The following is a 14,039-nucleotide window of genomic DNA, read 5'->3' as shown; positions in this document are numbered from 1 at the left end:
ATATTAAAAAGTTGTTTTCTTGCATAAGACTTAATAGTGAATATACCGGTTAATTTGACCCCAGCTGGAGTCTGAAACGCTCTTCGAATGTTCCGTAAATGCACTCATTCATTCTTCATTTAGCACAAAACTATTTAAAAAAAAAAAGATATATAATTAAAGACGCAATCATGTGAAACATTCACATTTTTAGAGATTTCCAAGTCACCTCTGTGTTTGAATGAAACAGAATCACACAATTACCTCTTCAAAATCTCCATATTACGGTTTTGGATTCGACTGGCTTTTTCAAAAGCATTTTAGAGTACTTAAGAAGACTTCAAAAGCCATATGACAGACATGCTGTGTGTAGATTTTCTGCATATCCATCTGAAACACATTTCTGAGGAGCCAATAAAGCAGTCTGGGGAACGTAGAGCTGCGGTGGATTGTGATTGTTTCTCCCATCAGAGAAACATTCTAGTTACTCCATCAAACACACTATTAAAAGGAAATTCATCATTCAGTGTTATCATTGATTGGTTTTACAAACATCTACATTTAAAAACTTCAACAAAACAGATCAGAAATGATTGAACCAACATGACTTTGTATAGTCCAGTTCATTTTGAGTCAATACAATCAAACAGAGAATAACTGACAGCCAGCAACACCAGTACAAATATTCATACGCTGCTTATTCACAGTACAAGTATCAAAACGCATCAACATTTAGACTTTTATCAAAAGAAGCAGTGACAAAAACAACTGACGGCTTTATTTTTTTGTACTGGTCCACTGCTTAACAGACGTCTATGAAATGACAACAATGTATACAATCTGCATAGTGTTTATAAAAAGTGATGACTTCTGCTTTCTATCCATTTGTTATATGGAAATCAAACAAATATAACTCTATCTACCCTGTAGCACAAGTATTAGTACCTTATAGATTTTGTACCAATGGAAAACAAAAAGCCTGTTTTGTACATTTTAATTCTTGACAATGAACCTGCTGAGAATTTTTGTAAGGATCACTGAATAAAGTCACAAGGACAAGGTCAGCACAGCTTCTCGCATTTGTTTACAACTCACACGTGTTTGTTTACAGCTAACACGAGGAAAATAGAAGACAGAAAGGCTGTAAGAACTTTCACAGTAATTTCCCCTTTACAATCAAAGTGTTACTCCTTCATTAGGACACAAACGATTTAAACACTCATGTAATATAGCACAACACTGCATAAAATGTAAACAATAATTGTCACTAATGAAAATACTTAATAGAGTAGTGCAAAGCTTAGTAAGACACAACTTGAATTAATTCTAGCACTTGCCCATATTAGTGTTGATAATAAAAACATGTTCATTTCATTTAAATCAAAGACTGTTCAGTGAGGCTGTTTCTAAAATGTACTTAACACCAACGTGTATCATTCCTGGCTGGACTGAACCAGCATAATAATAACAATAATAACAATGATGACTTTACAGGCACAGGTGGTATAATCTGATCAGTTATAAACAATACTCTTCAAAAGCATCCACGATACATTAAGAACAAATGTATAAACACGAGTGAAATTGACAGCACCGTTCAGCATCCTGAACCAAAAGGCAACTAAAGCCTGTGAGCTAATAATGCAATACTCCTGTCCAGTCTGCTGTTGCCCAATACCTTTTCCATGTTAGCTTCATCTAACTGGAATTGCTTCTGCTGATAAAATGAGGTGACGTGAGGGGAATCTACACGAGTAAGTTTGTCAAACTTCCAGAGAAGCACTTTTCCATTCTGTTCACAATGCGGTTGCAATTGCTCAGCATATTTCCCAGTAACCACGTCATGCCATCCTGGAGCACCAGGACTTTATGTCTAAATTCAAACAGAATTTCACATGTAAACTGCTAAAATTATCACAACATTATGGCTTTGAATTGAAAAAGCCCTTCATAATTGTTGTTAGCCTGTGACTACACATCTAAAACTGATATTGATCACAGAACACAGAATACGCCGATCATTGCGCTGTGAACCGTTCACCCGTTACTCGGTTCCTCTGCTCATCGCTGCGTGGCGAGTGTCGGAGGTTGGTACACGGGAACCCCTGGGTCAACGAGAGGAGCGTGACCTCTGATGATGTCGGCGGCCTTCTCTGCCATCATGATGGTCGGAGCGTTCAGGTTGCCGCTGACGATGCTGGGCATGATGGAGGCGTCGACCACTCGCAGCCGCTCGAGCCCCAGAACGCGCACACTGGAGTCGACGACCGCCGCCGGGTCGGATGGCGAGCCCATCTTGCAGGTGCAGGACGGGTGGTAAGCGCTGTCAGCTTTTCGGCGGACAAAAGCGTCAATGTCGGCGTCGGATTGGACCTGAGGACCAGGCTGGACTTCGGGACCACGGAACGGGTCGAAGGCCTTCTGGGTAAAAATCTCTCTGGAGAGTTTGACACACTCCCTGAACTCACACACATCAACATCTGAGAGGAGAGAGGAGATGTACATTTAAAAAAAACTCTCTGTATAAGCAGCAGTGTGCCGTCCAGCCACAATGAATACAGTACAAATCTTTCAAATAACAACAATGCTTGCAAACGAATCATCAGCCTTCAGAGGGAAGTGTTGAAGCAAAATAAAGCAAAGTACCTTCAGAACTAAGCCGGTCTCATAGAAAGTGTTCTCAAAACCTTCTAGACAGTTCAGTGACTCAATCTTACCGCTGGAGAGATAGTTCGGCTGGAGGATCGGGTGATCCAAAGGGCTGGCGCTCTTCAGCTTCATCCAGCCGATACTGGTGCTCCTCATTGGTCCAACATGAACCTAAAACACAAATAGGAACACTCATCTCTGTGGTATGTTTTGTATTCACAATGCATTCATTTGTACTGCGCCGGTAGACTTCCTTTTCTCCTTACGGACGGTGAGGAGACACTATTTAGTGAAATAGTGTCTCCTCACCGCAAGAGGAAAAAACAAGTAAAGTAACCACTGTGTGTATTTGACTGTGCCTACATTCAGTAAACACTTTATGAAGACAATTTGTTTGTTGTCTTTTGTAGTTATACAGATGTTACTTAGTATACAATTTCCAGTGTTATTGCTTTTGGCGTTCATGGTTTCTGCACACATTAACAAAACCTTTTTTAGCACTTCAGTGGAAGCCTCATTTCACTCTCTGTATACAGTAACAATATAACTTAACTCTTTCCTGGAAGATATCATTCTCTGGAAAAGAGCCTACAATTAAGATCAATGAGCCACCTCTCGGGAAATTCCTAGAAAGCTCCTGTCGGTTTTTTTTGGTTTTCCGTGGAATAACACATGGAGCTGTAAACACTCTCCTTTGTTTCATATACATTATGGAAAGGTCTTATCTGATTAATCATGAATAAAGGTTGTGTGGTTGCAGAGTGTGAAGGAGTTCGTTGGGATGTTATCTGACACACTGTTGACAAATAACAAACCCTCCACACACACAGACACAGACACGCATATGCCTGTATGATACTACCCTGAAAGCTCCCACACGCACTAAACACACACCTGATACGCCTCTATCTGGGAGGCAACTCGACCGTGGTCGATGACCTGTGAGGGCAGGAAGTGAAACTGGATGTCGGGGTGTGCGACATGTGGTCGACTGCGGATGAACCCTCCGCTCTCCAAGTGGGCTGTTGCTCCATAACCTAAGGGACAGTTGTCATGGTGTGTTAGATGGTGGGACACAGTGTCATCAGACAGGCAGCGCCCGTCTTGTCTAACTGATAAACGTGACAATCGCTACATCCTCACATTCTGCGTGATAATGGTTCAATGTGTCAGATCTGACCAGACTTTTTCATATAAAATGGTAAAAATATAACTCATTATCAACAGAATGTAAAGAAGTTATTGTGTTGACGTATTGAAAAAAAAAAACCTTCTTCAAACTTCATTATCTCTATGATTCAAGATACATAATTGACCCGTTTCCTGTGTTAGTAGGCATTGAAATTCATTATTTTATCGAACATTCGGGAGAATGTGTGTGTTACAACATGCATATGTGGTTGCTTTGGTTACCAGTGAACTGACTGAGCCACTCCAGGCCTATCTTAACCATGCGGAAAGGTTTCTGGGCCTTGTACAGGGTGATGGGCTGAGTGCACTGCTGCTGGATGTATAACTCCAAATGATCCTGCAGGTTACTGCCAACACCTGAGAAACCACAGGAGAAGACAAAGAGAGGCATGAATACCACTCATGTGTTAAGCATGAAACACGTGTCAATGAATCACTCTGTCAGTGTGTATTTGTGTTTGATCAAATAAAGTCACGTAGAGTTTTGTCCTTTTTTCTCCTCATTTTAGTTACCTGGTAAGTGCTGAACTGCAGCGATACCGAGTTGTTTCAGGTCATCAGCGTTTCCCACCCCAGACAGCATGAGAAGCTGAGGGGAGTTAATGGCTCCTCCGCTTAATATCACCTCTTTATCGGCAAACACCTGAAGAGAGAAGAGAAAAACTAATGAGAAAATCAATACTAAAAGAGTCCAAGGATTCATCAAACATTTTAAACCCATCCATCCAGAACCAGAATGATTAAGACACGAGTAGCAAGTGTAAAGTAAATTAGAAGGCTTGGTTGAGAAAGATCATACCAATTATGTGTTTAAAAAAAGACAGTAAATCACCTTCCACAACATCATTTTATTTTCCCCATCTTTTAAAAAGTGATGGTAATTCTATCCATCGTACCCTTTTCTTTTGTCCTTTCTGTGTGTACTCTACACCAACGGCACGGTTGCCATCAAACAGGATCTTGGTGGTCAAGCAGCGCACCTCCGTCTTCAGGTTGGGTCGACCCAGGACAGGTCTCAGGTAGGCGCTGGCTGTGCTCCACCTCTTTCCTGTACAGATTTGGGCAGTGAGATGTGGACAATATTTAATAGTTGGTTCACTAGAGATGTATAGATACAGCATTGTGGTTGCAGATGTTCTCAGTTGTTATTGGATATAGGAGTTAATGTGTTCTTTAACCTTTATAAATGGTCATGTCCATCCAGCCCAAGCCCTCCTGTTGGTGTCCGTTCATGTCATCCGTGAAGGGGTATCCTGCCTGTTGCCCCGCCTCAATAAAAGCTTGGTGAAGGGGATGGTTGGTCTTCCCTCTGGACACATGAAGAGGTCCACTGTCCCCCCGGTACCTACAGTAAACACATAAAACACAAATTGATGGAATGTGTCACAAAGATAAGAGAATTCCCCTTTCAAAAAGCAACAATCTTTCAGAAGAAGGTGGTGAAAATGTACTTATGAGATGACATTTGAGTTCAAACACAAACAAATGGACACAATTTGGTGATTCAGTACTACGTAGATGCATTATGTTAATCTAACACTGCAGAAAAAACTTCCTGTGGATGCATGGCATGATAATTACATTACAGTCTCTGAGAAATGACAAATAACGTAAACTTTTTTTATAACAAAACATAGCACATAATAAAATCTAATTTCTCTGTCTGTCATTATAACACAGATGGACACATACATCGCTCTCGTCTGTGATATCTACCTCCCAGAATGTTTCCAGCAGGTCTTTATCATTCTAGTTTGAACAAGCATGTTAATATCTGAGCTGCCGTCATCTTTCCTCATTTGTATGTGCTGAAATTATATTGGTGACACATAGCATTTAACCTTTGAAGCTCCCGCAGCTGTGTAATATGTAATAAGAGTGTCACTGTGCCAGTATACATTTACATTACATTGCATTTACCGCCCAGGACGCATTTTGAAGCATTGTGAGTCTGTGGGACGGCAGCATCAACACCGCCAGACTTAGGGTTCCCTTTAAACTCGGTCTATGCATATTACAATTATTTTAAAATAGGTCAAAAGGTACCCTAAGAGCATTCGGACGAAAGAAAGAATGTCCAGCAGATATTTTTGTTCGCTACCTGTTTTCTCCCAGCTCATGACACTGAGCTTTCCTAAAGTAAGGCAGACAGTGTTCGTAATCCCAGCCCTCGGCCCCCTCCCTCTGCCAGCGGTTGTAGTCTTCAGCGTGTCCGCGGATGTACACCATGGCGTTGAGAGAAGAGGACCCGCCCCAGACGCGGCCCCTCGGCCAGTACATCACCCGGTTGTCCATGTGTGCCTGGGCCAAAGTGTGGTAGTACCAGTTATACCTGAGGAGAAATGAAAACAGATACAGCATGGCATCTGATTGGAACCAATATCTGTCTGCTTACCGGATCTGGACACAGTTGAATAATATGTTATTATATGGAGACTGATATCAACATGCTGGACTAATAAGTTGATATAAAGGTGTATGTGATATATGGATGATTCATTAGTTGTTTCTCTTTTGTTATTGTGGCTTTAATTGTCTAAAATAATATAAAATCACAGTTTGACTGAGGAAAACTATATGCTATATGTAAAAAAGTCACATTGTGTCAAACTGTTAGCACAGAAATGGCATTTGTGTTGACATTATTTGTGTTTGCACACATCTGCGAACCGCCGTAGCAATAAATGACAAGGTAAATCAAATAGTTTGACACATCAGCAACAAAACATTTGTGAAATGATCCAACTAGTGTACTTGTCATCACAGAGGTTGTAGGTCAACGCAGCCGGCATGTGGATCTTCCATGAGAGTTGTACGTTGCCTAGCAACATGTCCTTAGGCCCAGCCTCCAGAAGCAGCACAGACTCATGGGCATCCTCACTGAGACGGTTGGCAAGGACGCAGCCCGCTGATCCTGCCCCGACAACGACGTAACTGTAGGACGGTGTTTTCTGATTGGCTGAAGGTGATGAAGTGCTCCTTCTAGCAGCTGTTGCACTGAAGCATCTGTCGTGGTTAAAGGAGGATCTGGAAAAGCACCGGCCCATATGTCTGGTCATAGGGGAAAATTCTGGCAAACGGGTAAACGAGCACCTGCCATCCCTCATAAATCTCCCTCGAGCCGCAGTCACAAATTGGCGGGCTCCCGTTTGGCCTGATGTGGCCAAAGACAACATCCTGGTTCTGGGAGTTTTTTTTCATTCACTGTAAATCACAACAACACACAGTAAAGGTTGCCCTTGAAGGGGCAAGCTGGAGCCGGGACTCAAACTACTAATGAAATGTACATGTCCAAAAGTAACACTTGTTTGTGTGCTGTCCTGCTAAGTATGCACATTGTGGGCTACGGGGAGCCTTTATTAATCATTAATCATTACTTCAACCACACCTTGTCCTTCTCAACTCCTACTTTTAAAATTACAAGCAGTTAAATGAACAAACAGAAATATATTAATTTGTCGTTCCCTTCTCCAGGCACCTTGGAAGTAACCCCCAACTCTGCATGTGGAGCCAGGCCCCACAGGTTATTTATGTGCCTTGGCTGATTTCCTGCTGTTGAGGAGGGAGGTTTCTCCACTAACTTTGTATTGCTCAACCACCAAATGCTTACATTTTACTTGGGCAAATGGTCATGTGTCTTTCAACCAGAAAGAGAGAGAGAGGGTGTATCATGTCTACTTTGTGTAAAATGTTACAGAGCAAAAGGCTGCAAAACACTGTCTGGCATTGTAATTGTATTTATTTGGGGGGTTTTCTGTCGTGCGTTTACTTCATAGAGCAAGTGTAGCCTGCTCACTCACAGGGAGGGGTAAGTAGGTCAGGACCGTCAGAGCAATAAAGCAGCCAGTGCGCAGCACTTTTACTGATAAGCTGAAATCAGCAAACAGCCTGAAATGTCGGTAAAGTAAAAACTAAAAAAGCTTCTGAGACACCAAATTATTCACAGCAAGACGTGTGCAGGTTTCACCAATTTAAGTTGTATGGTTAAATCTGAAATACCGCAAAACATGTTTACTATTAAAGGCCAATGACGCAACTGTTCGCTTATCAGTGTAACGGTCTGTCGGTCCGCTGCAGCGTGCAGCTCCACTCCGGGCTGCGGGATTTAAACCCGTTTGAAATGACGTGTGTTGAAGTGTAACATCTTAAAACGGGCGAGGCTGGTGTTGACCGCCTTGCTGACAGGCTTCATGCGGGCCTTAGTTGCCCGTTACGTTTCTTTCGATAACACGTTACTCTTAGTAGTTGACAGCAGGACGGTGGACACCGCGTGTGGACGTCACAAACTGTGTTTAATGCAAAAGCGAGGCGGTGTCGGAGGAGTTCAATATACCTACATATACGTGAACAACTGGCTCAAGGAGCAGCAAAAAAAAAAACCTTACCTTTTTTAAACACTGACAGTGGATATGAGTGTGACCGTGTGAACCCCGAATGAACTGGACGAATGCTGTGGGCGGGGTTTAGTGCTATTTAACGGACCCAATCGAGCGTGTCACTCACTGACAGTTCGTTCAACAAGTGCGCGAGAGTCAGACGCGGTCAAATGTAAAAGATATACTATCCCCTTATTTTCCAGTTTTTTTATTATTATTATAGTTTCAGTTTTAGTTTATAGTATAGTTTTTATTTGAGCTACAACCAGGTGTTGATGATGTGGGGAGGCAGTCTGATTGTGTTCTCCTATCTCGCGGTCCAGGTGACATCACAAGAAATTGTAAGTTATCGACTTTGACAACTGAGCCATGTTATTAACTGTTATTCAATTCAAAGTAAATGACGTAATTTATTTTGGTGTTTTCTTGCAGAAAGTGGAGTGTCGTGAATTTCATGGTATGTCATTTATTATTTGTACTCTGGATGAGGTCCGACCTCTATGTTAATAATATGGCTGTTTTTGATTTAAAAAACAGTGTTTGTTGGCCAATGCAGAGACCAATCTATGCCATGCTGTACTGTTAATTTAGTATTACTTTTCAAAGCTGCCAGCTTTGTATGTTGGAAATATAACACTTGGATCATAATGACACAAGTGGAACTCTAGATATAGCCCACCTGATTAAGAAATAATCAAAGAGATTTGATATGTTAATATTTAATATGGAGGCCAGGGCTAAACAACAAAAGGTGTATTTTAAATGTCTGCCTGAAATTCAATAACATCTTTAGCCAAGCAGGTGGATCCAAATTCCAAATGTTTGTGAATGTGAATAATGTGTGCATTTCGCAAAACACAACTGGAAGTACAATAGACCTACCCGTCAACCGCAGAATTATCAGACAACATCTGAGTCAATATCAGAGAATAATACCATAGGCTACACATTATAATACCGTTGTTTGTTTTTCCAGTTTTCCCTCCTTACAGTAACATCACTCCGTCTGTCCTGGCGGACCTGAGAGTGAAGCTAGTGACAGTGGGAGAAAAAGATATGATGAACATAAGCTGGGCAATCAACATTGATGGTAAGATACACCACTTATTAATTTGACTTACATGGAACTTATAAAACCACTTGTTTTCTAGTAAACAGTTTAACAAACATGTGTTGTGCATGAGTAATTCACTGACATGACATCTTCAGAATTGACAAAATATATATATATATATATAATACAAAATATATATATTAAATACAATACGATAGCTTATTGATTATTATTCATTAACTGAACACATCAAAAGTTGATACATCTACTATACTGTTTATCAAAATAACAGAGGAGATTTCCCCAAAACGCCACTCCCTTTGTAAAACAGGACACTGCACTAGACAGAAGGTAAACACGTTTATATTGAAATAATGTAGCTAGTATGCACTCAGAATATAAAATAAAGACACCCTAATTATGTTAAGGCAGTGCATCCCAGAAGTATTATTTGTATTTAAAAGCATTGTGGAAAGTGTAAAATAGTTTGCTCAGCAGAACAAACTGCAAGGTGTTGGTCAATCCCTGCCATGCACCAACATAACACCGACGTACAGGCTTCTTTTAATCTGAGGAGACGAGCATGCAGTGAGTGGATAAGTAACACGGATCACAACAGAGTTAGTGTGCTGTGGTCTTTTAGCAAAGCAACAATGTGCATTGCCATATATCCTGAGCTTTTATAGATCACATCTTATATTATAAATTATATTATGGTTATAGATAATGCCTTGACCAAGATTTAAACCTGTGAAAGTATTTGGTCATGATGTATAACAAGTCATACAAAGAGCAGATGAGGCCTATTACCCAGTGGATACTTTGAAATAATAACATAATAACAATAACCTGACAGTAATAATAACAAGAACCACAAAAATAACAACAACAATAATAATAATGATTATAATAGAAATACTACTACTAGTAATAATGATAATAATAATAAAAATAATAACAACAAAAAGCTGACTATTAATTAGAATCACAAAGTGTTGTGTTGATTGTCATTTCAAACAGAACTAGGACTAAGTTATAAATCCCTTTGATCATATTCTTATGTGATCAGTGTTGTGCTTGTTTGACCCATACATCCACCCAGACTTTGCATCTCCCTAAAAGTAGAGAAACATCAAATGCTGTTTTTTTTTAATTGATGAAACATAACATAATAGGACACAACACAGCTGATGGGTTAACAGTGGCACACAACGGTAAACAATCATTGTGACAATTAACACTGATGGACGTTGCTAAGCTAAAACAACAACAATTGTGTGTGTGCACGTTGTTGTGTGGAAGGGTAAACAGGAGATGAGAGAACAATTAGATGGTATTTACGCTATATCTATTAATTATACAAACTGTGTTTAGTTATGCAGGGTGTCTGACATTTTCTGTCCATTTGCAGCGAGTAATAAATACCTGACAGGCATTCGGATCGTAATTATGGGGCAACCAACGTACCACTGTACATACAAACCAGTTTTGTCCGAGGCAGGCATCCGTGGATCAGTGCAGGTATCGTGGTATCTTGCCTACAACATTTCTGTGTTTATCAGTGATTGTCTGCACAGTATGAGTTGGAAATGATAGACATATGTGAGATTAATGCAATGACTGTCATCTTTTCAAATCTAGAAATGGTTTTATTATTTAGTAGAGGCAAGCTATGGCTTCAACAGCATCCAAGCTGCCAGTCTGCCATTTTCTCTGTCGGAGAGCGTCATCGCTTACAAGTTAGCTACAATCACAATTCCTCGCCCAACACGGCGTACGTTCTTTTTTTATTCTCCACTTCCTTTGATACTTTGATACTTTATACTTTCATTTTTATGTGAGTAAACTCTTTAAACCTTTGTCTCTGTTTTTTTCAGGTGTGACAACAAAGCCTTGTACAGTTCCTATAGGTGAGCAATCTCATTTGCTGGTGCATGTGTGTATTTAATATAACACAAAGATGGTTGTAATTCAATCTTTAACAACACCTTTTTTTTAAATATTTCACTGCAGCCGAGATCAAGTCTTTAAGTATGACTGCACCATCACTTAAAGCCATACAGTACAATCGCAATATAATTATAAATAAAGTAAAATGGGGGATTTTTTTTTTGTCTGTGCAGAAAACAGAACAGATGCTGTCCCTGGTAATGTCAACTTCACCAGAATAGCGTTGGCCGTTTTTGGACTACTGGCCGGTTTGATGATCCTGAGTTCCTGCTACATGATATGTAAATACAACACTTTTTAAACATGCATTTAGTTGGGAGAGGACCTTGTTGGCACCGAAATTGCAGATGTTGAATAGTAAAAGATGCTCATTTTAAGACAGATGCACGGGCTCACTCGCCAATCTGGTACACATGCATTGGACCTGTCCTCAGTCAGAAAGCTACTGGATCAAAATATTTGCTAAACTGGAAACATGCCTCCGCTGTTAGATGGGAAGATTGGATGAAAAAAGTACTGAAATGTACCACAAACAAATTCAGAAATCCCCTCTAGGTTATGTGAAATATGTGCCGATGTGTTGAAGACAACAAACTCCTACTTTCCGCTGACGTCTTACTCTCCAGATAAAAGATGTGGCGCCAACGTTGCGAGCTCATTGGGTTTCAAAAGGTTGCCTACATCTCCCGTGGCACCCGTCCCTGTCCTTGTGGTGTACCCTGCTGAGGATTCAGCCTTCCAGCAGGCATTGGTGGCCCTCACGGAGTTCCTGCAGGGGTACGGCGGATGCAGCGTGGCTATCGACATGTGGGAGCAGAGGAAGATTGCAGAGCTAGGGCCAATGCGCTGGCTGGCAGAAAAGGCCAAGAATGCACACCGAGTCCTCATTGTGTGCCCAAAGGTAGATTATAATTTGTATGTAATATTTATCATTTTTTATTTGCCATCTGCTAAATAAAAAACCTCTCTTCTCTCAGTCCTCTTCACTGCCCAGTCACTCTCCTCCCAACCACACCTTTCCAGAGCCTTCAATCCCAGCTTCAGCTCATGACCTTTACCCCCTGATTCTCAACATGGTGGCAGGCCACGCAAAGAGTGCCAGCGACTTGGCTAAGTTCTGTGTGGTGCAGCTGGGCGAGCAGCAGGACAAGAAGCCTAGCAACCTTGCGCTGGAACTAAGGGCCTGCAAAACTTTTCGTTTGATGAAGGACTTAAACAAGCTGTGCAGGAGTCTTCATTCCGAGAGTCAGGATGACAAGAAGATATCAGATCTGATCTTCAGACCGGGGTTTGAAAAGTGTACAGTGAAGTTAAGAGAAGCTGTAGAAAAGCTTCAGCCAAACATTTCCAGAAAAGCAGAACCACTGAAATCTGTGGCTACCATTGTTTGAAAATGTGTAATGACAATGTTTAGATTGCTTGATAAAGAAGGTGGGTCAGAATAGTTGATAGTGAATAGCTGAGTCTTTCATTACGCTTTCTAAAGAGCATTTACATCTATTTTATTCTATATAGCATAGACATATGCTTATTTTGGTAACCCAAACACTGGCTTGGACACTGATAATATAAATACTTATATATTGTTATAATGTTATGCTTTTGTCAGGCTACTCAAATTCAGAATAACACATAGAGGGTGAAATTTGTGTCTGGGAATGTGCGGCTGTCTCGTCTTGGAAACAACACACCCGAATGTCATTGATCTCATCGAAATGTTGACTGGCCTTGCATGGCGCAGTCCTGTGAGATGAAATCATCCACCTCCTTGATCGCTCAGCACCAATCAGAAATTAAGATGATGCATAACCTGTGATGAAATCTGTGTATGTAAAGGCCGGGTTTTCCGGTTATAGGGCAGAGTTGTTGTGACTCCCCTGGTATTGCAATCTCAGCCCTTATGCTTTGCTTGTGATCAGAGAAATAAATCTACCAGAACGAGAGAAGTTGTTGGCTGAATTCCTCCAAAGGCTCTTCCCATGCAGACGATTCTGAACGACGCTAACAACACCACAGGGTGGATACTTGTCTCTGTGTTTTCCAGTACTGCATACTGTATTCTATTACTTTCTTTGTAATAACATCATAGTTACCTATTTATATTTTCTACCTAAAAAATGCTGCGTGAGTGTTTCATTTGTCATCATCATCATCATCATCATCATCATCATCATCATAATCATCATCATGTATAAATTGTAAACAGATGAACACACAAAGAAAGAAAGAAATAAAGGCATCAAAGACACCTTCTCTCCTCTCCTTTTATGTAACAGATTTAAGAAATGTATTTGTTGTGTTTTGTTTATTTTCTTTACTTAATCTGCCATCCTTAAAAAGACTAAAGAAAGAGGTGGTTGCTTGGGTAGACTCTTGCATCACGTAAGCCTGAATGGGATTAACACACAGTTCATACACATATGTCAGGGAATGAATGAATGAACTTTCCTACTGGCAATAGGCAAAGGGGCCCAGCACACTAGGGGCTTTGTCAAAAGTGGGGGTGTCCCTAAAACAAATGTTCCTGTCCTCACTCTGTTCCGAGTTCAACTCAGTAGACATAGGGGTTTTACTGCTACACATTTACTTAGTCAGAAAAAGTAGCACAATGTGGTTAATTTGAGCTATTAGTCATAATAATAGCTGGCATTCCTTAAGTGCATTCCAGGGAATCCAAGAATGTTTTGTAGACGTGGAGAAAAACAACAAAATAATCAAGGTGAACCTGGTGAACTAGGTCCTCGTTTATTAATTTTCTTTTCCTTTACTGACATTATCCCAATGTCAATGCATTTTGCAATTGGCAATTCAAAGTGCAATTTGCTAATGCAATTTGAAAA

At 40.6% G+C, this 14,039-nt stretch overlaps 2 protein-coding genes across 4 annotated transcripts; one reads left to right on the top strand and one right to left on the bottom strand.

Moving 5' to 3' along the window:
* Window positions 1-583: 583 nt before the first annotated feature.
* chdh (choline dehydrogenase) lies at window positions 584-8,298 on the bottom strand. Of its 2 annotated transcripts, none has more exons than XM_034536945.1 (10): window positions 8,205-8,298; window positions 6,574-7,023; window positions 5,921-6,151; window positions 4,998-5,164; window positions 4,716-4,867; window positions 4,333-4,462; window positions 4,042-4,176; window positions 3,523-3,665; window positions 2,697-2,799; window positions 584-2,459 (listed from the first exon to the last, which is right to left on the bottom strand). In XM_034536945.1, exons 2-10 carry the CDS (start codon window positions 6,993-6,995, stop codon window positions 2,041-2,043), a joined length of 1,902 nt encoding a protein of 633 aa, XP_034392836.1. In that variant the 5' UTR covers window positions 6,996-7,023; window positions 8,205-8,298; the 3' UTR covers window positions 584-2,040. The 2 variants fall into 2 exon arrangements, with proteins under 2 accessions (XP_034392836.1, XP_034392837.1); XM_034536946.1 differs by having other exon boundaries at window positions 6,574-6,846; window positions 8,205-8,293.
* LOC117733354 (interleukin-17 receptor B) lies at window positions 7,638-13,140 on the top strand. Of its 2 annotated transcripts, XM_034536947.1 has the most exons (9): window positions 7,638-8,536; window positions 8,628-8,652; window positions 9,172-9,285; window positions 10,661-10,770; window positions 10,891-11,023; window positions 11,127-11,159; window positions 11,373-11,480; window positions 11,826-12,100; window positions 12,177-13,140. In XM_034536947.1, the coding sequence occupies exons 1-9, from the start codon at window positions 8,471-8,473 to the stop codon at window positions 12,588-12,590; spliced, it is 1,278 nt and encodes a 425-aa protein (XP_034392838.1). In that variant the 5' UTR covers window positions 7,638-8,470; the 3' UTR covers window positions 12,591-13,140. The 2 variants fall into 2 exon arrangements, with proteins under 2 accessions (XP_034392838.1, XP_034392839.1); XM_034536948.1 differs by lacking the exons at window positions 10,661-10,770; window positions 10,891-11,023.
* The last annotated feature ends 899 nt before the right edge of the window (window positions 13,141-14,039 follow it).

This window comes from Cyclopterus lumpus, chromosome 7 (genome assembly GCF_009769545.1).
Source record: "Cyclopterus lumpus isolate fCycLum1 chromosome 7, fCycLum1.pri, whole genome shotgun sequence".
Classification (NCBI taxonomy): Eukaryota; Metazoa; Chordata; class Actinopteri; order Perciformes; family Cyclopteridae; genus Cyclopterus; species Cyclopterus lumpus.
Note: the sequence above shows the minus strand (reverse complement) of the source record. Positions and strands in the feature narration are given on the sequence as shown.

What these genes read in the sequence shown, in the direction of transcription:
- chdh (XM_034536945.1), bottom strand. Translation starts at nt 6,995, where the DNA reads ATGTTGTCTTTGGCCACATCAGGCCAAACGGGAGCCCGCCAATTTGTG. An exon ending in CATGAGCTGGGAGAAAACAG is followed by an intron (nt 5,165 to 5,920) that starts GTAGCGAACAAA and finishes TGTTTACTGTAG; the next exon opens with GTACCGGGGGGACAGTGGAC. An exon ending in AGAAAGGACAAAAGAAAAGG is followed by an intron (nt 4,463 to 4,715) that starts GTACGATGGATA and finishes TTCTCTCTTCAG; the next exon opens with GTGTTTGCCGATAAAGAGGT.
- LOC117733354 (XM_034536947.1), top strand. Translation starts at nt 8,471, where the DNA reads ATGATGTGGGGAGGCAGTCTGATTGTGTTCTCCTATCTCGCGGTCCAG. An exon ending in GCCTTGTACAGTTCCTATAG is followed by an intron (nt 11,160 to 11,372) that starts GTGAGCAATCTC and finishes TTGTCTGTGCAG; the next exon opens with AAAACAGAACAGATGCTGTC. An exon ending in TCCTCATTGTGTGCCCAAAG is followed by an intron (nt 12,101 to 12,176) that starts GTAGATTATAAT and finishes CTCTTCTCTCAG; the next exon opens with TCCTCTTCACTGCCCAGTCA.